The sequence below is a fragment of the Podarcis filfolensis genome (genome assembly GCF_964270895.1).
Source record: "Podarcis filfolensis genome assembly, chromosome: 13".
Classification (NCBI taxonomy): Eukaryota; Metazoa; Chordata; class Lepidosauria; order Squamata; family Lacertidae; genus Podarcis; species Podarcis filfolensis.
Genome location: NC_139615.1, coordinates 43,818,263 through 43,843,602, shown reverse-complemented (window position 1 = coordinate 43,843,602; position 25,340 = coordinate 43,818,263). Strand labels below are relative to the sequence as shown.

The 25,340-nt window shown below is 49.0% G+C and overlaps 2 protein-coding genes across 3 annotated transcripts in view; one reads left to right on the top strand and one right to left on the bottom strand.

Annotated features, from left to right (window-relative positions):
* The window catches only part of RND2 (Rho family GTPase 2), a 40,173-nt gene extending 34,793 nt beyond the window's left edge, over positions 1-5,380 (top strand). Inside the window, exon 5 of the mRNA XM_083583588.1 lies at positions 1,484-5,380. Within this exon, the coding sequence (XP_083439714.1) occupies positions 1,484-1,732 (249 nt within the window). The 3' untranslated portion in view covers positions 1,733-5,380. The remainder of the gene's footprint in view (positions 1-1,483) is intronic.
* Positions 1-25,340, bottom strand: part of LOC310747938 (tigger transposable element-derived protein 1-like) — a 943,100-nt gene that overhangs the window by 569,974 nt on the left and 347,786 nt on the right. The window lies entirely within an intron of this gene.

The window sequence follows — 25,340 nt, the reverse complement described above, 5'->3', positions numbered from 1 at the left end:
CATGGCAGAGACCCCGTGAGGAGCCTCGCTGCAGCATTCTGCACCCGCTGGAGTTTCTGGGACAGCTTCAAGGGCAGCCCTGCATAGAGCGAATTACAGTAGTCAAGCCTGGAGGTGACCGTCGCATGGATCACATTAAAAACTTAGGGTTCAGAAGTCTGAAGGATGCATAGATTCTTGCACCTGACATGTGCAGGAGCCAAACACATGTATTGCCCCAGTTCACTACAAGCACCCAGTGCATGTTACCTACGTTTATCTTCTCTGGTTTATGCACGTGTGTGTGTGTGTGTGTGTGTGTGTGTGTGTGTGTGTGTGAGCTCCCTACCCCCAGAAGTGTTTTCTGGCAGGAAATGAGTGGAAGGCAGCAAAAAAAAAAGGACCGCAGGGCAGGTAATTGCAGGTGATGTGAGCTAACGAGCCAGCCCATGTTCTCAGGGCTGCTAATTAATCTGCAAAATGGGGGGGGGTGCTTTCCCAACCCATATATGGTCACGTTTTTAAAGAATTCCTCTCTATCCTATCTGTACTGCAAGCCACCCTGTGGCCAATGAAATGAGCAAGACAGAAACTAAGGTGAATAAAACCCCAACTCCGTATGTTCAGAGGCAAGTGCATCTGAAGTACCGGGCAGGAAGGGACAAAGTGCCAGAGGCAGCGCACTCTGCGATGCTCCTTTTGCGCATTCCCCCTGGGGGGGCAGGGGGCAGAGGGGAGCCGAATGGCAGCTGAGAGCATTAGTCTCTGCACACGCCTTTCGTGCCAACCCAGCAAAGCGAGTGCTTAACATTGCTTTGCACTCCGGCACTCACAAACCCCAGCCTTTTTCTCACACCTCCCTAGTTTTACACACCAGCCCTTCCTCCCTTGCTCGTTGTGTTATATATATATATATTTTAAAAGAAGCACTTTGCTCTCTTTCTACCTTCTAGGGAAAAAAACTAAAATTAACTGCTAGCTGTGATGTTAAAGAAACACATGGAGTTAGCAGCATCTAGGGAAGGTGGTGAGCTGAGAGCATCTGGTGGTGGGGGGCCTCCGTATTAGTGCTAGGAGTATGGATTAGAGCCAGTGTAGTGTAGTGGTTATGAGCGGTAGACTCGTAATCTGGGGAACCGGGTTCGTGTCCCCGCTCTTCCACATGTAGCTGCTGGGTGACCTTGGGCTAGTCACACTTCTCTGAAGTCTCTCAGCCCCACTCACCTCACAGAGTGTTTGTTGTGGGGAAGGAAGGGAAAGGAGAATGTTAGCCGCTTTGAGACTCCTTCGGGTAGTGATAAAGCGGGATATCAAATCCAAACTCTACTGTGTGTTGTTTTTTTAGAGGACGGAAGGGAGCAGGTCTTGGCAAAATCAAGGGGGAGGCTTATGAAACCAAGGTGAGAGAGAGAGGGAAAAAGCAGAAGAATATATACAGAGGCCAAATTCTGGCGTAATGTTTTGGCGCTTTTCTCCCCCTCCCCCGCTCCCCCCCCCTGCACAGGGCAGCATTTTGGCCAGGCAGCTGGGCGCCGTGGCGTATGTGGAATGCTCTTCCAAGGTTTCGGAGAACAGCGTGCGGGACGTTTTCCACGTGACCACCCTGGCGTCCGTCAACCGCATCCACAAACACCTCAAGCGCAGCAACTCAAAGCGAGGGCTGAAGCGGGCGGCGCAGTTGCCCGCTCGGACGGACTTGTTGACTGACCCCGAGATCCGCAAAGACCGGGCCAAGAGCTGCTCGGTGATGTGAGAGGAGACGGAGGAGAGCCCCCAGGGGCTGAAGCAGAGCACTGCCTGTCTTGTTCATATCTCTTTGTACAGTATTTGGTCAGGGGGAGGTCTCTGCGCCGTTCCCCGGGATGTAGGCCCGAGGGAAAACAGGCAGCCTTCCCCCGGAAAAACGTTTCTGCCTGAAGCCGCGAAATGCTATGCATATATTGACAACGTCTGGATGTGGGGCTAGTATTGCACAGGACACAGAAAATGCTCAGGTAGCGGATGACCTCCGAGGAAAAGGAGCGCATCTCTGCGTGAGGCACAGATATCGGGGGTGGGGGGGTGGGCAGAAATCTTCTTATTCTCTTCAGAGCAATTATTTTGGAGCTAGCGTACGATGTGTAGGTTGCCCGGGCCACTGGCCTCTTTGTACAGCCATGGCGTGGGGCAGTCAAGCCATGCCTTTAGCATGTGTACATGTGTGTGCGTGCGTGTTTGTGAATTGTATGCGCAAGGCGAAGTGCGGGGCTAGCGCTCCCGCACAGGTCCGGTCGCAGAATAAAGAGCTGCGGATGGGTTGGCAGAAAAAAAGGTGGTCATTTGAGAAGACAAAATGGCGGCGGGTGTGGGTAGGGTGCGCATCGGTTTGGGAAAGGCGGGAGAAAGATGGTAGCAGAGGCTGGGGGGGGGCTGAAACGCTTTGTAGGGGAATGGTAAACAGAAGTGCATTTAAGGCCTTGGACCATGGGGTAGCTTCACTACTGAACAGGTGAGGCACGGCCAGGTAGGTGGCTGGCAGGAAAGTTGGAGAGGTCAGGATCTGTGTCGTCAGGAGCCATCTTTCCTCACAGCATCCTCTCAGTCACACCCTCTAGTGCCTTCAATTGCAGGACATCCGTGCCTCTCTCATTTGCTTCGTATGATTCAAGAGATGGGAGAGGGACAACTGAACCTCTCAGAGCCACTCCAGCGTCACAGAAGGAGGCCATTTCCCCCCCTGCTGCCGTGCCTTCACCACTCTCTTGTTGCTTGAAATGCTTTTGACCACTGCATTGAGGTTGATGCCAAAGCAGAGTTTGGGTGGGAGTTTTTTCCTCATATCTTTTCCCTGGGGAAAAAGGAGGGGAGGAGAAGGAAGGACAGCTCCACTTCTGTGCCACGGGTAGTAAATTAACCAGGACATTGTTTTGGCAATTTATTGCTGCTGTTGGCTTCCAGTTCCGCAGCGCTGCATGGTTTTGGTTTGCGCCAAAGAGAAGTCATTCTTTCGTTTTCCCTCAAAGCGCATTTGTGTCTGAAGTCTCTCCTTCCCACGTTGTATCTGGACGATGCTGCTTTGGGGCAGCGGGAATCCAGGCACGTTTATCGGGAGGTATGGAAATGCCGCCATGCAAATTCCCTCTTGAGAGGATTTGGAGAAATGGGCTTGATAGACAGGAGCGCAGCGTACGTGCGTGTCAAGAGGCCAGGAAGTATTGTCGCATTAGCATTCATTAAGGGCCCTGGCAGAGAGTGAGGTCGAGCCACGGATTGTTGCCAATGAACAAATCTGCAATGATTGGAGGAGGAGGAGAGGGAGAAAGCTGCTGACTTTTGGCCCTGGACCAGAGAAGGGAACAGAGGTGGCTGTGTGTGTCAAGCAACTTCTTCTTGCAAATCAAAATAATAAGTCCATGCTCCCTAATATATCTGGGAATCCAGCATTGGGGTTGGGTACCGTTTTAGGTTCTTGATGGGTGTAAAGCTCGTTCTTCCTAAAACACAAACCAATTTAATTTTCACCGCCACCATTAACTTTTTCCACCCTCTGGTGCCATCGAAGGACTTTTCTCTGGATCAAATGCATGCAAAACTCTAAGGGGATGTGGTGGCTCTGGGGTCCAAACCTGCCTGCAAAGTGTGATTTGGTTGTGTGGGAAACCACCTCTGCATATGGTCAGGTGTTCTAGGACTAAGGAAAAATAAAACAAAATCTGGAGCGGTCATGTGCTTCTAACTAGGGGGAGCAAAGGGATTTTGGGGACAGAGCCCCCCGAGTTGAGCAAATGTCTTGTAGGCTGATCTCATACCCTCCAACATTTCTCTGATGAAATTAGGGGAAACACTGAACATTTTTTAAAAAAACTTCTCTATACAGGGCTGCCTTCAGATGTCTTCTAAAGTTTGCCTAGTTACTTATCTCCTTGGCTTTGGGGTCGCATAACTCCATACCCTCCAACATTTCTCCGGCGAAAACGAGGATGTTCTAAAGAAAAGTGGGACATTCTGGGATCAAATCAGAAACCAGAACAGCTTCTGTAAATCCCTGGAAAATGGGGGCATTTAGAGGGTCTGTGATCTACCATGGCAGCACCCACTGAGATCAGGGGGTGGCTAACCTATGACCCTCCAGGTGTGTTTGGGCACCTGGCAGAATGCAGGCCACAAACTTGCGAACCCTGCTTATAGGTCTTGGTTTGAGCTAGGCCTCGGGTGTATCTCTGCATATGACGAAGAAGGGGGGTCTCCATTTTCTACCTCTCCTCTGAGCAGCCAGTGCCTTGTCCACACACACACATCATGACTTCAGGACTCTTGAGATTTCAGTGGCTGCTTTCTACGCTTGGTAGCCAACCCTTCTCCCTTTCGAGTTAGCGGGCTGAGTGCCGCAGTTGCGCTGGCACCGAGGGATCTATTCACAGGCAGGATTAGCCGAGGCTGCCTGTTCATCCTCTCTGCCAAAATGAAATAAAAAAGGCACAATTGTTAACCGTGCTGGGTTTGAGGACAGCGGCTCCATTGTCCTGGCTGGGCAGCAGCTGGTGTTCCAGGATCTCCCTTCCAGCCTCTGCTTGGTCTGGGATTTCGACATGGGGTTATCTCAGGCCACGGTCGTCCATGAGGCCCAAACCCCACACATCCAGGCCTTCATTGGTAAAAAGTGCATGCATGTGTATGCGCAAGAGAGGGGAGGGTATCCGGATGGAAGATATGGAACCTTTTATCCCCATATATTTTGCTAGAATCTACTGAAGGAAGGAAACCACAACGATCGCCGAAAGATTTTGAATTTGATAGAAAAAAAATAATAATAAATTTTCGGGCTGAGGTGTTTAATTTCGTTTATCTTCCTCCTCCCCGACCCCCCGCTCACTCCCGCATCCCCAAATGCAAAATGTTCGGGCTAATTTGGCAGTTAGCAAGTTTTGTTTTGCGTGAGGGACGCAAGTCGGTCAGTCGCTTAGCATGACCTGCCCGCTAAGCCAAATAATTCCTTGGAGCTTGGGTATTTTGCCGTCAGCGTATGATTATTATTAGGCTTCTAATACATAAATTGCCTCCCCTGATGAGATGAAAACCTTATTAAGAGAACAATTCTTCCTCACAGAGTTGTGTTTTTCCTCCTCTCCCTCCTCAATAGCTCCTTTTGCTGCTCCATATTCGGTCAGCGCTGGGAAGCATGGATGCTGAAGGAGACGTTTGCCAAATATTTGGGGCTGTTGTTGTTGTTTTTTTGTCACTAGATTACTGGATGCCATTCCTTTGTCCGGTGTGTTCAGCTGTGTTTTGTAATGCAAGGCCTTGGCACAAGGGTCCTTTAAGAAGCCGGAGTGCCTCTGAGCATGGGCAAATGTACCTATGATTGTGCGCTAGGGGTTCTGGAAGGTATCTGTCCTGAATAAAATAATAATGGCTGCCTTTCTTCTCCTTGCCCATGGCTGATAATGAACTATTAAGTGATGGGCACCTTGGAAGTTAAGAGTAATACATTGCTGCAGTGATTTTCCCTGTCAGGAATGGGAGCCTTCATAATTTATTAATCCTATTTTTAGCATAATAGTTCTGACCATAAATGAACCTCACTAAAGCAAATTTTCGAGGTCTTTATTAATCATTAAATAGCATCCTCTCAGTAAGCTGCTTGAATAAAAGCTTCGTAAATGCCCAGATTAACTAGCTGTGGGGCCCTGGCCATGGGTTGAAATTCAAAGGCTCCTTTTTGCAAACAAAAAACAAACCCCCCCCCCAACTTCTCAGTGCCAAGTTTGTCAAAGCTGGGAAGGCATTTGTAGTCATTGAAAGGAGATTCAGCCATCTTTGATGGTAATCTACCTCAGGGATTATCCCGAAATGTGTTTGAACATTATAGGTAGCCTATGACTCTCCAAATGTTCCTGGACTACAACTCCCATAATCCCTGGCCATTGGCTTGTTGTGGCTTTAATTCAGCAACACCTGGAGGGCCAAAATCTGGGGCCACCTTCCTCAGAATAGTCTACCCTGGACTCTGCTTCTATGTTTACCTCACTTCCACCTGGTTTGTAAAGCCAGCGAGAGTCAATGGAGACTGGTGGGTGGGAAGGAAGAGCTTGTCTTCATCTCTGAAGTGGGCATGTTTTTAATTCCTGAAGATGTTCCTGGAACGTGTCTAAAATGATCAAGGGCCTGGAAACCAAGCCTTATGAGGAACAGTTGAAGGAGCTGGGTATGCTTAGCCTGGAAAAGAGGAGGCTGAGAGGAGATGTGATGGCCTGGGAGTCCGATTCAGAGGCTGAACTGGAGGAACCCCAGCCTGCACAGGAGTCCCCGCCTCCAGGGCCGGCTGAGCTGGGGCAAGGCCTTGGATCTGAAGCGCCTGCACCTGTGCCGGATCCTCAGGAGCAGGCACCAGGTGAATCCACTCTGGCTCCGGAGGTGGTTGAGGACTCAGTGCCTACAGGTGAGTCTCCCCCTGGGTCCAGTAACCCTCCAGCCTCTCCTGAGCTGCAGAGGCTCAGGGCAGAGAGGCGGAGGGAACTGGTTTCTCCCAGGAGGAGTGCTCGCCTTAAGGCCAGGAGAGGCGGGTCTCCTGGGGGCCGGGACCGCCCCTGGCCTCAGAGAAGATAAAGGCCAGTCAGCCCGGTCCCAGGTTGCAGGAGCAACGTCATTGAAGAGCTGTTTCGGCCAGCACCCAGACCTGCACCTTCAGAGTTCCTGTCCTTGCCCAGTTCCTCGCTTCGGACCCCGCTCCACCCTTGGAGGCCAATCTACAGACCCTCGACCCAGGACCCTGACCTCGCCTCTCGGTAACCTTTCCCCCGGGACCAGCACAGGAGATATGATAGCCATCTTCAAATATCTCAAGGGCTGTTCCATGGGAGAGGGAACAAGCTTGTTTTCTCCTGCTCTGGAGGGGAGGACTTGAACCAAGGGCTTCAAGTTACAAGAAAGGAGATTCCGATTAAACATCAGGAAGAACTTTCTGACAGGAAGAGCAGTGAGACAGTGGAACTGTCTCCCTCAGGAGGTTGTGGACTCTCCTTCCTTGGAGGCTTTTAAGCAGAGGTTAGGTGGCCATCTGTCACGGATGCTTCAGTTGAGATTCCTGAATTGCAGGGGGTTGGACTGGATGACCCTCGGGGTCTCTTCCAACTCTACAATTCTATGATTCTAAGTAGTGGTGGGCTTGAAGTCTACCTGCCATGACGCTATGGCTGCTGCCTTTGTGGCAACCCTCAAGTGTGTGGTTGTAGCTACTTGGCAGTGCAGGGAAACCCACTCAGGTTCATAGCTGTCAACTTACAGATTTGAAAATAAGGGACCAGCAGCCTCGAAAATAAGGGATCAGCAGCCAAAATAAGGGATTTTTCCGAGTACAGGTATGTTCAACTTCTGAGCCCCTCCCAGCCAAAGGCAGAAAGCCCAGCCAGCAGCCAAACGAAGCCTCAAGCGGTGGTTCCCACAGCACAGCAACCCGGCAAAGGGGATGCAGCAAGGAAAACCACCGTCACCTCTCCGCTGGGAAGCGCTGAGCAAAGGCGAGTCCCCAGGCAACGCGGCCGATTTGATCGGCACAAGGCATGCAAGCTCCACCCCCCAGTCGTTCTTAGACTCCTTATTGGGTGAGCAACGCAGCCAAGCAACCCAGTTGGAGCCTCCCTCCTCCCTGGCCGGCAGAGAGGGAGGGAGAGGAGCTGCTTCCTTTGAAACCCGGGAAATCTAAGGGACATCATCAATAAGGGACAGCAGCGGGACACGGCGCTGGGATAAGGGACTTTCCCGCCAAATAAGGGACAGTTGACAGCTATGTTCAGGTTCAGTTTCCTTCTCTCTAAGCAACACTGCAAGGTCCAGGCAGGAGCCCTGCTTCCAGAGTTGGAGAGCAGACAGATCTTGTTTATGAGCTTTTGCTTTCTCGGGGTTTGTTGCTACTTGAACGATACATAACGCTCCGCTCACGAGTTTTATCTGCCTGTCGTTGCTAGGCATTGCCCCGAGGTGCAGAAGGAGTTGGCTGGGGACCAGGTAGCTTCCTTCAACCCTGCTCTATAATCCCCAACAGAGAAGTGTTTGGGGATCAGGTTTATGGAACTGGAAGAGAGACCAAAAGGCTCTTCTTTACAGGACTTAACACCCACATAGGCTCGTCCACAAAAGCCGGAAGCTGTGTGCTACAAGTCGAGAGTAGGGATCCTCTTCTTAAAAATGCTGATATCTCCAGCAGTTTTCTTATTCACGTGGCTTATTGCTTATCTAGACAAAAACAAGCTGTTGACATAATTCCCAAGTGGACTTTCTACCTTTGCAGCTGCAGGGAAAGCTGAACAGGCTTTTTGCAGGTTGGGGTTAAAGCATCAGAAAGAAGGCTGTCCTCATTCGCTGCCTATTGGCACACCTTACAACATCTCTCCAATGAAAATAGGGACATCCTATTCAATAATTGGGTGGCGGGTGGCGCTGTGGGTTAAACCACAGAGCCTAGGACTTGCTGATCAGATGGGGTGAGCTCCTGTTGTTCGGTCCCTGCTCCTGCCAAACTAGCAGTTCGAAAACATGTCAAAGTGCAAGTAGATAAATAGCCACCACTCCGGCAGGAAGGTAAACGGCATTTCCGTGCGCTGCTGTGGTTCGCCAGAAGCGGCTTAGTCATGCTGGCCACATGACCCGGAAGCTGTACGCCGGCTCCCTCGGCCAATAAAGCGAGATGAGTGCCGCAACCCCAGAGTCGGCCACGACTGGACCTAATGGTCAGGGGTCCCTTTACCTTTACCTATTCAATAATTATAATTTTATTATTTATACCCTGCCCATCTGACTGGGTTGCCCCAGCCACTCTGGGCATCTTCAAATATATATAAAAACATAATAAAACATTAAACATTTTTTTTTAAACTTCCCTATACAGGGCTGCTTTCAGATGTCTTCTAAAGGTTGTCTAGTTATTTATCTCCTTAGCTTGGGAGTCACATAACTCCATACCCTCCACCTTTTCTCCAATAAAATAGGAAAAGTGAGGCATTCCGGGATCAAATCTGAAAGTGGGATGGCCTCTGTACATCTGGGACTGCGCCTGGAAAATAGGGATACTTGGAGTGTCGGTATTGGTGGAGATTGGACCATGCCCAACAAAATTTGCTTCTCCCTTTGCAAAAATTTCTTACGCTGGTGATTCACAGCATTAACAGCCAGCTCTTCGGAAGAGTTCGACCAAAGCAGAAACTTGTGGCTGTCACAAGCTGTGGCTGCCATTTTCTTCTGGGAACCAAAGAACCCAAAATGAAAGACTTCTAAGGAGTAGCAGTTGCCAGGACATTACCCTGTTCACCTCCACGTTTCAGACATTGTGATATATATATATTGGTATATCACGATGTTTAGCTAGTGATATATCACAATGTTGAAGACCAGACACTGCTCGGCCTTGCTCTCCATCCCACTTGAGTATTAGGACCTAGGGAGAAGTTAATAATGGTTTGCTAGAGGGCATAGTGGTGGGCAGAACGACTACCTTCTGGGAGCCACAGGAAATGAGAATTTATGGTCAGAAAGTCCCCTTTCTCCTGGGCTCCTGCAGGACATTCCATAACCTTTGGGGATGTAGCAGAGGAGTACCATTCCCAACCAAACCTCTCAACAGACATGATTCACTGTCGGCAGAGCCTTCCATCAAAGGCTGTGGCTGCAGACAAACATGCCAACTGTATATTATTTAACACAGGATCTTGGCTGGACTCCCGTTTCCCATCATTGCTAACCATTGGCCATACTGGGTAGAGGTGATGGGATTTGGGAGTCCATCAATATCTGAAGGACAACCATGGTAGCTACCTGCTGGTTTAGCAGATGTATGTAGACAGGGACATGTGGATACTCCATAAGGGTCTAACCACTGAGCCTCTTGGGCTTGCCGATCAGAAAGTCAGTGGTTCAAATCCGCACGACAAGGTGAGCTCCCGTTGTTCTGTCCCTGCTCCTGCTAACCTAGCAGTTTAAGAGCATGCCAGTGCAAGTAGATAAATAGGTATGGCTGCGGAGGGAAGGTAAACGGCGTTTCTGTGCACTGTGGCTTCCATCACGGTGTCCCGTTGCGCCAGAAGCGGTTTAGTCCTGCTGGCCACATGATCTGGAAAACTGTCTGTGGACAAATGCCAGCTCCCTCAGCCTGAAAGTGAGATGAGTGCCAGAATCCCATAGTTGCCTTTGACTGGACTTAACCGTCCAGGGGTCCTTTACCTTTTTACCTTGTGTTAAGTTGTGGGTGAACATATCAGACAACACAGCGATTCTTCAAGCAGTTCTTGTTTATTCACAGGCCAGAACTGAACTGAAGGGTTCAGCCAGCCTGCTTATATAGAGCTCCACTCCAACGCAACAGTAACAACTTTCTGTAACTATCCAATCCCTGAACGTCACTTTCAATTCCTTATTTGCATATGTGGACCTGAGTGAAAACTATCTACAGTATCCCCCTGGTGGCCCAGGGTGAGAACTTCAGTACATAACACCTTGCATACTCCATAAATGTATTCTATGAGTGTGCATCCACTCCTGGCAGACATAACCAAGAGAGAGTGTCCAGTGATGTCCAAAGCAAAGCATTTTTCTTAAGATGCTCAAACCACGCGTTGTCCCAGCCAGCATGAAATAGGAGCTACAGACACCATTTCCCCTCCCTCCCCACCCAAATGCTTTGTGCCGTGAAAGGAAACAAACACGGCCTGTGTGTTCCAGACTGAAGCAGTTTTATCTAAATAAAAGCAGAGAGCCCCACATGTTTGTCAAGCTTGCGCCAGCCTTTTTCCAATGGATGCTCTGGAATGATGGCCTATGAAAGACTGAGCTCCCTTTGGGGATAAAAGCCAGATTGGTCCAAAGTGCCACCTGGTGTCAAAAGCAGTGCTTGTGTGCTTTGGATAGCAGCAACTGCAACCAAAACCTATCATTTTAAGACTGAAAGGTTTTAAGAGAACATTTGGCCAACAGCTCAAATGGGGCACCTAATTTAGGTCCCGTGAGCAGTGGGGGAGGGGATTAAAGAGAGGCCGCCCTCCCCAAAAAAGCCTGCAATGCGTTTTCTTTCTTGATGTACTGCAACACCTACATAATACCATAGCAGGACGAAAGGACTTCGAAGTTAAGGGTCAGGTGGTGTCTTTTTAAGAAAGGGGGGAGGAAAGCAGAGGCGAGCTCTTGCCAGCATATCTGAAAACAGGAGCAGGGATGGAGTAAGAATGGAAAGTAGCAGCTGTGGATGCCATCTGTATGTTTTATAAACTGCCTCTGGAATTTGCCCAGGCAGTTAATCCGTCGCATGGAGGCAACAGTAAATGCACCTCCCTGAGCAAGCCTGGTGCAATTTTGCAAGAAGTTGCCGTCCCCCACTCGCAATTTAGTAAATCCTCAATACCTTAATCACGGTGATTTTGGACAAAACAATGGCGCCCTCATTACTTACTGTTACTAAAACAGATTAAGAAGCAAAACGAGGGTCCAGTTTGCACTCAGAATGCAGGTTTGCAAGTTTCTGAGGCGCAGACGGACACAAAAACAGGGAGGAATATTATTTGTAGACTTCTTCCGTCTTAAGATGGCGGCAGAAAGTTTGCAGATGATGCTTAAAAGTATTGCCGCTCCACATGCAAACGCGTGCTGGTAGAATAAAGGACTGAAATGGATCTTCCCCACTTCCAAAGTCTCCATAGCCAGTATGGGGTTCATTTCTGCCACTGACTCTTTTCAAGGATACCTCCGGAAGAAAAGTGTAAACTGCTTGTTTGGAGAGGCTACTGAGGTTAGCAGTATCCAGCCAAGAGCCGAGTAAAAACCAAGTCCTAATAGCAAGAGCCCTGCCTTTTGGTGAGCTCACCCATGTTAAACCAACGGAAATATGGATACTAAACACCCAAACTTACAGTAAAACATTTGTGGATGCCCAGGCACCCAGGGCCACCTGGAGTTGGCGCCAGTGGTAAACAGGCACAGGCGAAAACCTTCAGATGCAGAGGCACACTGTATATATCAGTGGTGGCCAAACTTGGCCTGCCAGCTGTTTTGGGACTACAATTCCCATCATCCCTGACCACTGGTCCTGTTAGCTAGGGATGATGGGAGTTGTAGTCCCAAAACAGCTGGAAGGCCAAGTTTGGCCACCACTGGTCAATATATAAACTATCATTCTTTTCGTTGCTTCAGGTGTTCTGGGGCAATTGAGAGGTCTAGCCACCTTTATCTCTCACCAGTACGTTTCCAAGCACAATTCAAAGTGTTGGTGCTGACCTTTAAAGCCCTAAACGGCCTCGGTCCAGTATACCTGAGGGAGCATCTCCACCCCCATCATTCTGCCCGGACACTGAGGTCCAGCGCCGAGGGCCTTCTGGCGGTTCCCTCATTGCGAGAAGCAAAGCTACAGGGAACCAGGCAGAGGGCCTTCTCAGTAGTGGCGCCCGCCCTGTGGAACGCCCTTCCAGCAGATGTCAAAGCGATACACAACTACCTGACATTCAGAAGACATCTTAAGGCAGCCCTGTTCAGGGAAGTTTTTAATGTGTGATATTTTACTGTATTTTTGGTTTCTATGGAAGCCGCCCAGAGTGGCTGGGGAGGCCCAGCCAGATGGGCGGGGTATAAATAATAAATTATTATTATTATTATTATTATTATTATTATTATTATTATTATTACCTGGCTGTTGTTGTTGTGTGTGTGTGTTTTTAATGGGGTGTTACAGGTTCCACCAACATGCTCTGACCCTGGAGCAGAAACCAGAGAGCTTTCCCTCTGCTGCCAACCGCTCCACAGAGAAAATACTCATTAACCAGAGCCTGGAGGAAAAAGAAGAAGAAAAGGATTCTACCAAGCTGGCATGCAACAGCCACCTTTCTCCTGTCTCCCACCTGGGAGTGGGGTGGGGGACCCGATCCATGACTGCAGGCTTGCACCCTGAAGTGTGAAACAACTTCTGTTCTGCCTCTGCCACCATACCCTCCAACATTTATCCGATGAAAATAGGGTATCCCTTTTCAATGATAATAATAATAATAATAGTATTATTTATACCCTGCCCTGGGTTACCCCAGCAACTCTGGGTGGCTTACAACATACAGTGGTACCTCGGGTTACAAACACCTCAGGTTTACAAACACTTCAGGTTACAGACTCTGATAACGCAAAAGTAGTACCTCAGGTTAAGAACTTTACCTCAGGATGAGAACAGAAATTGCATGCTGGTGGTGGCACGGCGGCAGTGGGAGGCCCCTTTAGCTAAAGTGGTACCTCAGGTTAAGAACGGTTTCAGGTTAAGAACGGACCTCTGGAACAAATTAAGTTTGTAACCAGAGGTACCACTGTATATAAAAACTTAACAAAACATTATACAAAAAAAAAAACTTCCCTATACAGGGCTGCCTTCAGATGCCTTCTAAAGGTTGTATAGTTACTTATCTCCTCGGCTCGGGGTGTGTGTGTGTGTGTGTCGCACAACCCCATACCCTCCAACATTTCTGTGATAAAAATAGGGACATCCTAAGGAACAGGCACCACCTGCGTCCCAAGAAAAAGCAGGATATTCCGGGATCAAATCAGAACCTGGGACGGCTTCTGTAAATCCAGGTCTGTCCCTGGAAAAAAAAGGAACACTTGGAGGGTCTGTGCTAATGCCCTCCTCCTGGTGACCCCAGGTTGCACATCTGCTGCATTGTTAGTTGGATTTATTTGTTTTGGTTTGGTTCAATAGGCCCAGTCCTGCAAAGCACTGCAAATGCCCTTTATAGCCATTCCAAGGTACCGGCCTTCCCTCGCTGCAGGTGTTTCTCAGCTAAGCAAGCAAGGTTATGCAGAGCAGGGAGGGCAGGGGTTCTTTTTTTAGAAAAGCATAATGATGGGAGTTGTGTTTCAGCAACATCTGGAGGACCACCAGTTCCCCACCTCTGACAGAAAGTGGTGTCATGTTGCAGGAGACAATGGAGATCGGCTTCCAGGCGCAGTAGGCAAGGCTGAAAAAGATGGACCAAGTCTGACTGAGGACAAGGCAGCTTAATGTGTTTAGTATAAAAAAAAGGTGAGGGTAACCTGGCAAATGGAAAGGGGTAGCAGGAAGCAAAGGGGGGGGGGGAGGAAAAGTTTAATGTCCTGTGAGTTTTGGATCACTCAGGCCCTGCATCTCCAAAAAAATTACAAATTGCAAATACTTTGGTAATTACAAAATTTTGACAACAAATCCCCCAAACTCTGCAAACACTGTGTTTCTCTAAAAAATCAGATTAAAAAATCTGCTATGATCAAGTATGTATTTCTCATAATAGTTTTTAAACTTTTAAAGTTGTATATTGAACTCCACCGCCCCACACCTCTTTGCTTCCAAGCTTAATACGGTCACCTTAACAAACTATATAAAAAGATCTACTTGAATTGTAGCTAATTCCACAACACTTAGCCATCAATAAGACTTCCATTCCAAGCACAAGAGCTGAAATTAAAGATCATCTCTTTCTAGTTTGTGATGACCTATGACAAGTTGTCTGGCCAGTTGACAAGACTTGTACTGAAAGTGCCGGCCATTTACTGTAGCTTACTACCCCTTACAGGGACACGGTGGCACTGTGGGTTAAACCACAGAGCCTAGGGCTTGCCAATCAGAAGGTCGGCAGTTCAAATCCCCGTGATGGGGTGAGCTCTCGTTGCTTGGTCCCTGCTCCTGCCAGCCTAGCAGTTCGAAAGCATGAAGTGCAAGTAGATAAATAGGTACCACTCGAGCGGGAAGGTAAACAGCATTACTGTGCGCTGCTCTGGTTTGCCAGAAGCGGCTTAGTCATGCTGGCCACATGACCCAGAAGCTGTACACCGGCTCCCTCAGCCAGTAAAGCAAGATGAGCGCTGCAACCTCAGAGTCATCCGAGACTGGACCTAACGGTCAAGGGTCCCTCTACCTTTACCCTTACTACCCGCTTGGCGCAAGGCTCCTTGCTGCTCAGCAGCTGCACGACAGCACAAAGTTCAACAGGTGCAGCTGTCCCCCATTGCAGCACTTCTGTGGTCTTGCCATGAATAAAAGCCATTGATTGATGATGAAGCTGCCGAGAGATGAACTCTCTCACACACAGAGAGAGAGACAAGAACAGAACAAGAGGTAAAAGCGAGTGACAGATTTGTTTGGCTGGCATAATGAGACGGGTGAAACACAATTCATGCAACCCACCCCATCTATCCTGCCGTTGTTGGGCCCCAAATCCTCACACAGCCTTGCCACCCAGACACTCAGCCGGCTTTTGCTGCCGTATAAAGGGTGACGTAATGTGGAACAAGTGCAGCTAACCAGGCCCTGCATCTGACGGCCGCCTGCATTGCACCGTTTTCCTAACCTTCGCTGCTGCAAGCCCAACATTTCCCAGGGAGGGTGCGCACGAGAGCATTTATTTAGTGCACGGAGTTCATTAGCAGCTGTGGCTGAGAGAGCAGGAACAGCACGGCGGCTGCAGCAACAGCAGCAACAGCTGCTTAAGACACACTGAGCTATTTCCACGCAATGTATTGCTTCTATCACCATCGCACGTTGCAGAATACTCTGCTTAGCCATTTCTGAGTGCAGCCTGCTCCAAGATGTTCCATCTAACCTCTTTACCATTATGACAATTGCCTCTGTGCTTATTTAACAGACCAAGACTTCCTGAGGCTCGAGCCTTCCTGGGTTCCCTGCCTAGTCCTGTGTTTGATCCTCAGCATGGCCTCCTGCTGTGTACTGGCAGGAGGATCCCCTACAAAATATGCCTTCTGCAAAATATGCCTTCGCATATGAAGAAGGCATTCTTTTCAGATCCTCAGAAGCGCAGGCTGGGAATGGCTTTGGGTGCAAAATGCCGTGCAGAGCACCAGCGAGGACGCATGGGTAGGCTGGAACTCTTGAGAAATAGAAATAAAAAATAAACTCCAAACAATTCCCCAATTCAGGGAGCCTATGGATTTATATATTTGCTTGCTTGCTGTGTTTTCATCCTGCTTTCCAGACCATGATTGGCTCCCAGAGCATCACACATCAATTGAGGGAGGCAGAGACACGTCCTTGCAAACCAAAAAGACAAGAGAGACACAAGGAGTGGGGAAGAGGCAGAGGAGAGCAACCAGGACAAAGTGGAGAGCTACAAGGATGGCTATCCAGTTCAGGCTGGGCCGATCACCTTCTTGCTTGAACAAGCACTCACTAACCGATAGATAGGGCTGGAGTGTCCCTTCTTCATCTTGGTTCTGCAGTCCTGGAAGAACAGGCATCTGGAACAGAGTGTACTTTCTGGCAAGGAGGGGAAGGGGAAAGCATATCTGGCTGTGGTCTCCTACTGGGTGTAATGGTCTTCCTGGGAGGCAGTGGGTGCAGCCTTCCATCCGCCCCTGGTTCCCTGGCCTGATGTTAGCTTTTGTGTCGTCACTGTATTTTAAACGGAATCTTGCAAGCAGTCTTCAAAGGCAGACCCATGTCATCGAATCAAGGTGTTACCAGACTACCTGTCCAGGAGGGATGGGATTTAATGCACCAGCCTCACCTGGTGAAATGTACTGTTGCATGTCACCCCGATCTCTGAGCAGCGCGAGATTGCAAAGGGTTCTTGTTTCCTTTTGAAAACAAGGCACAATGGAGACTATTGGTGTCTTTATGATACATGGTTTATTTACACAAATATATAACCTGAACCTGTGATGGAGGGGTTCACAGCATCAACATCCCAAGCAGGTTTTGCTTCTCCCATAGCTGCAGCCTTGGATTCAAACAGAAATCAACCATCGTGCTCTGACCCTCTCTCGAGATTGCAGCCTTTAACAGCCTACCACCATTTTTCTTCCCATTTCACATCACTCCTGGTCTAAAACTCTCCTTCAAACTCCGCCTTTGTCTTCTAAGTAACTCTGGGTTGAGGGAGGGGCCCCTTGTCTAGCACAGAGCCCCCTCTCTTTGGTTTTCCTAATGGCCCATCGCCTACCTTTTGTTCTCCTAATGGCCCACCACCCAGGCAATTTCCTCCTATGGAAACTGGCCTAGCTTAAATTTTAACTGAATCAAGGGGTTCAGTGTCTAGCACCCAGAAACTCATAACAAAGGGGAGTCTGGTACTTGCTAACTCGTAACAATACTTAATGCCACAGAAGCCAGTTGGGCACCCACATCTATGAGGATGCCGCTGCCCCCGACAGTGAACGTGGATGGACCACTCGTCAACTGCCTTGTCTGAACTGAGCTTCAGTCTCAGGGCCCTCATCCAATCATCTCCTGCCCTGATCACAGATAAGCATTCAACACTCCACCTAAATGTGAAGAAAAGGAGTTGAACTAGATGCCATCAGCATATTGATTACACATCATCTTATCTCCTTGAATAGCCTCCCTCTGCAGTTTCATGCATATGTTGAATAGCATGGGTGACAAAACAGAGCCCTGCGAACCACCGTAGTATAGCCGTGAGTTTCTATACTATGAAACTTTCCATACTATACTGAACCATAGTTTCACCATATGGGTGAAAACAGCGACTCAACCCATCTAGCTACTTAGGTTGATAGCATCCAAAACTGTATAGAAGCTCAGGAGAATGAACAGGGCCACACTCTCCATGTTCTTCTCTTATCTCACGGATAATCCATCTAGCTGGCCCAAATGGTCTTGGTGCCAAACCATCGTCTGGACCTCTCTTGCAATGGGTCCAGATAATCAGTCTTATTCAAGAGTGACTGGAGTTGACAGGCCACAGCCCACTCGAGCACACTGCCCAAGCAGGGCATAGCTTACGACTTACAGGACACAACTTACATGCAGAACATAGCTGTCAACTTTTCCCTTTTCTTGCGAGGCATCCTATTCAGAATAAGGGAATTCCCCTTTAAAAAAGGAAAACATTGGCAGCTATGATGCAGAAGGTGTCAGTCCTTAGCATCTCTGGCTAGAAGGAGAAGCGGGGCAGACCCTTCAAAACACGAGGCCCTGGAGAGCCAACTTCAATTGGGCTAGAGCAGGGATGGAAAAGCTGTACAACTCCAGGTACTGTTGATTTATATCAGGGATAGCTAACATGGCACTGTCCGGATGTTGTTAGACTACATCTCAATTCCCATCATATCTGACACACTGAACATGTGGGCTGGGGTGCCTACCCACCCTTGATACTGGACTCCAATAAGGGTAAGTGGGACATGGGTGGCGCTGTGGGTTAAACCACAGAGCCTAGGACCTGCCGATCAGGTCAGTGGTTCGAATCCCCACAACAGGGTGAGCTGCCATTGTTTGGTCCCTGCTCCTGCCAACCTAGCAGTTCGAAAGCACACCAGTGCAAGTAGATAAATAGGTACCGCTCCAGCGGCAAGGTAAACAGTGTTTCCGTGCGCTGCTCTGGTTCGCCAGAGGTGGCTTAGTCATGCTGGTCACATGACCCGGAAGCTGTACGCTGGCTCCCTTGGCCAATAAAGCGAGATGAGCGCCGCAAACCCAGAGTCGGTCACGACTGGACCTAATGGGTACTTAAGGTAAGTAGCTCTAATGGTCACTTGCCCTTATTTTTAAGGGCTGCAGCACTGTGCTTTGAACAGCAGTAGCACAGACAGGTGTCAGCAGCTGAACATCCCTCCTCCCCCTTGCTCCCAGGCATTGAGAGATCGCGGTGGGACAGGCTACGGTTGTTGATTTCTTCCTGTTGTGCAAGGAAGTTCTTCCATGAAAAAGCAACGAGCAGCCGAGTTGCTAGGAAGCATCTCTTTTTAACATGCCACTGGGCTTATACACCAGTTGCTTACTAACCCCGCCCCCCCCCCGGGCCAGCTGCTCCCTAGCTTGCTTAACACAGCACTGTGATGGGCTGCTCTGCCAAATGCCAGAGGGCCCAAAACAGAGGTGGTTTCAATGGGCAGACTCACCCTAGCAGGAGAAATGTGCTAGGTCCGTGGCACAGCAACCGTCTGTCAGAGATTGCATGCTTCTGGCACATGCTGGCTCTCAGGAGTGGAGAGTCAAAAAACATTGGCCAACTCAGCCAAGGGTCAGGTGAGGACCTAGGGCGGCAGAGACGTGCACCTCTGTTCCTAAGAAGAAAAAATAATGCTACTACAGTGGTACCTCAGGTTAAGTACTTAATTCGTTCCGGAGGTCTGTTCTTAACCTGAAACTCTTCTTAACCTGAAGCACCACTTTAGCTAATGGGGCCTCCTGCTGCTGCTGCTGCTGCGCCGCTGGAGCACAATTTCTGTTCTCATCCTGAAGCAAAGTTCTTAACCTGAAGCACTTGGTTAGCGGAGTCTGTAACCTGAAGCGTATGTAACCTGAAGCGTATGTAACCCGAGGTACCACTGTACTTAATTCTCCTCCAATGTATATATACAATTTCACAGTACTTGCATGGATGGGTCACAACATTCACAGACAGCTCCATGTGTACTTAGCAAAGCCCAGATGAGTTGTGGAGTTCAGAACAGCCTTTCTAGAACCTTACCATAAAGGTAAAGTTAAAGGGACCCCTGACCATTAGGTCCAGTCGTGACCGACTCTGGGGTTGCGGCGCTCATCTTGCTTTATTGGCCAAGGGAGCTGGCGTACAGCTTCCAGGTCATGTGGCCAGCATGACTAAGCCACTTCTGGCGAACCAGAGCAGCGCACGGAAACGCCGTTTACCTTCCCACCAGAGCGGTACCTATTTATCTACTTGCACTTTGACGTGCTTTCGAACTGCTAGGTGGGCAGGAGCAGGGACCGAGCAACGGGAGCTCACCCCGTCGCAGGGATTTGAACCGCTGTCCTAGGCCCTGTGGTTTAGACCACAGTGCCACCCGTGTCCCAGAACTTTACCATACTCAGAGTCATATGCAGAAGTTTGGGAAAATTCTGAGTGGAACTTGACAGTTCTGCCCAAAAGATCTCCAATGGGTGGTGTAGCAGTTGCTATTGGCTGTGCTTGCTAGGGCTGATGGGAGTTGTAGTTCAACAACATGCACTAACTTATTAATAGGTATGGTTGTTATTGGGGACGAGGGTGGCGCTGTGGTCTAAACCACTGAGCATCTTGAGTTTGCCGATTGGAAGGTCAGCAGTTCAAATCCCTGTGACGTGGTGAGCTCCCGTTGCTCTGTCCCAGCTCCTGACAACCTAGCAACCTAGAGCCAGTGCAAGTAGATAAATAGGTACTGCTGTGGCAGGAAGGTAAACGGCATTTCCATGTGCTCTGGCTTCTGTCACAGTGTCCTGTTGCACCAAAAGTGGTTTACCTCTCTTTTAAATCAGAACCAGTGAGGGCGGTGAAGGTCCTGTGTGAGTGTCTGGAAGCGGTTGGAGGATGGATGGCGGCTAACAGATTGAGGTTGAATACTGACAAGACAGAAGTACTGTTTTTGGGGGACAGGAGGCGGGCAGGTGTGGAGGATTCCCTGGTCCTGAATGGGGTAACTGTGCCCCTGAAGGACCAGGTGCGCAGCCTGGGAGTCATTTTGGACTCACAGCTGTCCATGGAGGCACAGGTCAAATCTGTGTCCAGGGCAGCTGTTTACCAGCTCCATCTGGTACGTAGGCTGAGACCCTATCTGCCTGCGGACTGTCTCGCCAGAGTGGTGCATGCTCTGGTTATCTCCCGCTTGGACTACTGCAATGCGCTCTACGTGGGGCTACCTTTGAAGGTGACTCGGAAGCTACAACTAATCCAGAATGCGGCAGCTAGACTGGTGACTGGGAGCGGCCGCCGAGACCACATAACACCGGTCTTGAAAGACCTACATTGGCTCCCAGTACGTTTCCGAGCACAATTCAAAGTGCTGGTGTTGACCTTTAAAGCCCTAAACGGCCTCAGTCCAGTATACCTGAAGGAGCGTCTCCACCCCCATCATTCTGCCCGGACGCTGAGGTCCAGCTCCGAGGGCCTTCTGGCGGTTCCCTCATTGCGAGAAGCAAAGCTACAGGGAACCAGGCAGAGGGCCTTCTCGGTAGTGGCGCCCGCCCTGTGGAACGCCCTTCCAGCAGATGTCAAAGCGATAAACAACTACCTGACATTCAGAAGACATCTGAAGGCAGCCCTGTTCAGAGAAGTTTTTAACGTGTGATATTTTACTGTATTTTTGGTTTCTATGGAAGCCGCCCAGAGTGGCTGGGGAGGCCCAGCCAGATGGGCGGGGTATAAATAATAAATTCTTCTTCTTCTTCTTCTTCTTCTTCTTCTTCTTCTTCTTCTTCTTCTTATTATTATTATTATTATTATTATTATTATTTAGTCATGCTAGCCACATGACCTGGAAAACTGTCTGTGGACAAACACCGGCTCCCTCGGCCTGAAAGCGAGATGAGAGCCACAACCTCATAGTCGCCTTTGACTGAACTTAACTGTCCGGGTCCTTTACCTTTTGCTATACTGGACCCAAGTGGCAAGGAATGCAAAGGAGTCTTGTTAACAGACCAGCTTAAGGAGTATGCCATCAGGTTTCACAGAACTCTGCACATTAAAAAGTTCTTTAAATCTCAAAAGCTTCCACCCTTAGATAAATCTAAGTTGGTCCAACAAAACATGTTGACAGGTTGGCAAAAAAAGGGGGGTAATCAAGGAGAGTTGCTGAAGGGCAGACACACCCTCCCTCCCTAATTCTCGAAGCTTTCTGCCCCACCTCTGCTGGCTGGAAGCCTGGTACATCTGTACCCCCTTGAGCACTTCTGCCCACGCAACCCCTACTCGTGGCACATGCTGCCGGGGCATGATGCCCAGGTGGCTGTCACTCACGGAGAGATGGGACTGTTTCATTACTTGCTGCTAGTCTGGCGCACACACTCTGGCTGGCGCTGAGTGCCCAGAGGCTGGGTGGGCCGCCAAAGCCAGCCCCAATGTGACAGAATGCAGCTTACCTATCCATGTGTTAGGGGTGGAGAGGAAATCTAGAAGCTGTTTTGTAGAGCTATTTTTACACCCTTCTGCCACTCCTGGCAAATTACTTTTGAGGATAAGGCAGGAGTAAAGGTAAAGGTAAAGGGACCCCTGACCATTAGGTCCAGTCGTGGCTGACTCTGGGGTTGTGGCGCTCATCTCGCTTTACTGGCCGAGGGAGCCGGCGTACAGCTTCCGGGTCATGTGGCCAGCATGACTAAGCCGCTTCTGGCGAACCAGAGCAGCGCACGGAAACGCCGTTTACCTTCCCGCCAGAGCGGTACCTATCTATCTACTTGCACTTTGACGTGCTTTCATACTGCTAGGTTGGCTGGAGCAGGGACCGAGCAACGGGAGCTCACCCTGTCACGGGGATTTGAACTGCCGACCTTCTGATCTGCAAGCCCTAGGCTCTGTGGTTTTACTCACAGTGCCACCTGCGTCCCCAGGAGTTGGTTACTCGCCCTTTATTCCTAGTTCCTAGATGTGGGTGGCGCTGTGACCTAAACCACTGAGCCTCTTGGGCTTGCTGATCAGAAGGTTAGCAGTTCAAATCCCCGCGACAGGGTGAGCTCCCATTGCTCTGTCCCAGCTCCTGACAGCTTAGCAGTTTGAAGGCACGCCATTGCAAGTAGATAAATAGGTACTGCTGTGGTGGGAAGGTAAACGGCGTTTCTGTGCGCTGTGGCTTCCATCATGGTGTCCCGTTGCTCCAGAAGCAGTTTAGTCATGCTGGCCACATGACCTGGAAAGCTGTCTGTGGACAAATGCCGGCTTCCTCGGCCTGAAAGCGAGATGAGTGCTGGAATCCCATAGTCACCTTTGACTGGACTTAACTGTTCAGGGGTCCTTTACCTTTTTTTAACCTTAGTTTATTTGTAGTTGTGTATGTGTGTTTTTAACCTTCCTAGTTCCTTATTGTGTATAGCTTGAACGTATGGGGAACCATGTATGTAAGGAGCTGCATAAACTCAATATCCTTATCCAGACTAGTAGTTAAATCTTATTTCAACACGGATGATGAGGCAGTATCCTCCACAGCACCTGAGATTAGCTTAGGGGGCAGAAATTACTGCTCTGTGCCCCTCAATGTCTACTGCCTGAGGTGCCCATCTCACAGCTGGAACCCCTGGAATCTTGCCCCACTCAGGGACTGAGGTGGTAAAGGTAAAGGACCCCTGCGTGGTTAAGTCCAGTCAAAGGCGACTATGGGGTTGCGGTGCTCATGTCGCTTTCAGGCCGAGGGAGCCGGCGTTTGTCCACAGACAGCTTTTTGGGTCATGTGGCCAGCAGGACTAAACCGCTTTGGCACAACGGGACACCGTGATGGAAACCAGAGCGCACGGAAAAGGCTTTTACCTTCCCGCCATAGCGGTACCTATTTATCTACTTGCAATGGCGTGCTTTTGAACTGCTAGGTTGGCAGGAGCTGGGATGGAGAGACGGGAGCTCACCCCGTTGCGGGGATTTGAACTGCCAACTGTTAAGTTGTGGGCAAACATATCAGACGGCACAGCGATTCTTCCAAAGCAGCTCTTTATTTGTAAGCTGGAACAGAACTGAACTGAGGAGCTCAGTCAGCCTGGTTATATAGAGCTCCACTAGAATGCAACAGTAACCATTTTCTGTAACTAGCCAATCACTGAACATCACTTTGGATTCTTTGGATTCTTAGATCACGGAATGCAGTTTCTTGAGGATGGACTTCTGGCAAGCGATGGGCTGCACCTCACAACGGTTGGGAGGAATGTTTTTGCAAAAAATCTCAGAAACCTCATCAGGAGGGCTTTAAACTGACTAATGTGGGGGAGGGAGACAGTGCTCCTGTAGGTAGGAGTCTATCAATTGATGAAGATGATCATCCAAATGTCATAGACCGAATGGAGCAAACAGCACGCAGACCTAGTGGTGGGAGGAAAAAATCCTTAAATAAGAGACACGGGGGAATGATTAATGGACTTCAATGTCTGTACACTAATGCGCAAAGTATGGGAAATAAACAAGATGAGCTTGAGCTCTTGGTACAGCAAACTAAATATGACATAATAGGAATCACTGAAACCTGGTGGGATAAGTCCCACGATTGGAATGTAATAATGGAGGGATACAATCTATTTCAGAGAAACAGACCAGACAAGAAAGGAGGAGGAGTGGCGTTATATGTCAGGGATGTGTATACCTGTGAAGAGATCCAAGATTTAGAACCTCAAAGCCAAAGTGAGAGCATTTGGGTCAAAATTAAGGGAGAGAAGAATAACAGTGACCTCATTGTGGGAGTTTACTATAGATCCCCAAGCCAAACGGAGGACATAGATGATGCCTTCCTGGAACAGATGGCCAAGCATGCAAAAGGAAGGGAGATAGTAGTAATGGGGGACTTCAATTACCCGGATATTTGTTGGATGTCAAACTCAGCCAAGAGCATAAGGTCAAACAGATTCCTCACTGGCCTTGCAGACAACTTCATTGTCCAGAAAGTGGGAGAAGCAACAAGAGGAACAGCCATTTTAGATCTGGTCCTAACCAATGTTGATGACCTGGTTAGTGGGGTAGAAGTGGAAGGATCATTAGGCGCGAGTGATCATGCTCTTCTGAAGTTTACTATACAGCGGAAAGGAGCAGCCAAGCATACTAGGACTCAATTTCTCGACTTTAAGAAAGCCGACTTCATAAAACTTAGGGAAGTGCTTGGTGAGATCCCATGGACAGTAATACTAAAAGGAAAGGGAGTTCATGATGGCTGGGAGTTTGTTAAGAGGGAGATAGTAAAAGCACAACTTCAGGCAATACCAATGAGACGGAAACACGGAAGGTGCCTAAAGAAGCCAGGGTGGCTATCTAAAGAACTTTTAACTGAGTTAAGATTAAAAAAGGATGTGTACAAAAAATGGAAAAGGGGGGAAACCACCAAAGAGGAATTCAAACAAATAGCCAGCACGTGTAGACACAAAGTCAGAAAAGCTAAAGCACAGAATGAACTCAGGCTTGCTAGAGAGGTTAAAAGCAACAAAAAAGGCTTTTATGGGTATGTTCGTAGCAAAAGGAAGAACAAAGAAACAGTGGGGTCACTCAGAGGAGAAGATGGTGAAATGCAAACAGGGGACACAGAAAGGGCTGAACTCCTCAATGCCTTCTTTGCCTCAGTCTTCTCCGATAAAGAAAACAATGCCCGACCTGAAGAATTTGGAGCAAATGATTCAGCAGAGGAAACACAGCCCAGAATAACTAAGGAGATAGTACAAGAATACTTGGCTAGTCTAGATGTATTCAAGTCTCCAGGGCCAGATGAACTGCATCCAAGAGTATTAAAAGAACTGGCAGATGTGATTTCAGAACCACTGGCAGTCATCTTTGAGAATTCCTGGAGAACAGGCGAAGTCCCGGCAGACTGGAGGAGGGCAAATGTTGTCCCTATTTTCAAAAAGGGGAAAAGAGAGGACCCAAATAATTACCGCCCAGTCAGTCTGACATCAATACCAGGGAAGATTCTGGAGCAGATCATTAAGCAAACAGTCTGTGAGCACCTAGAAAGGAATGCTGTGA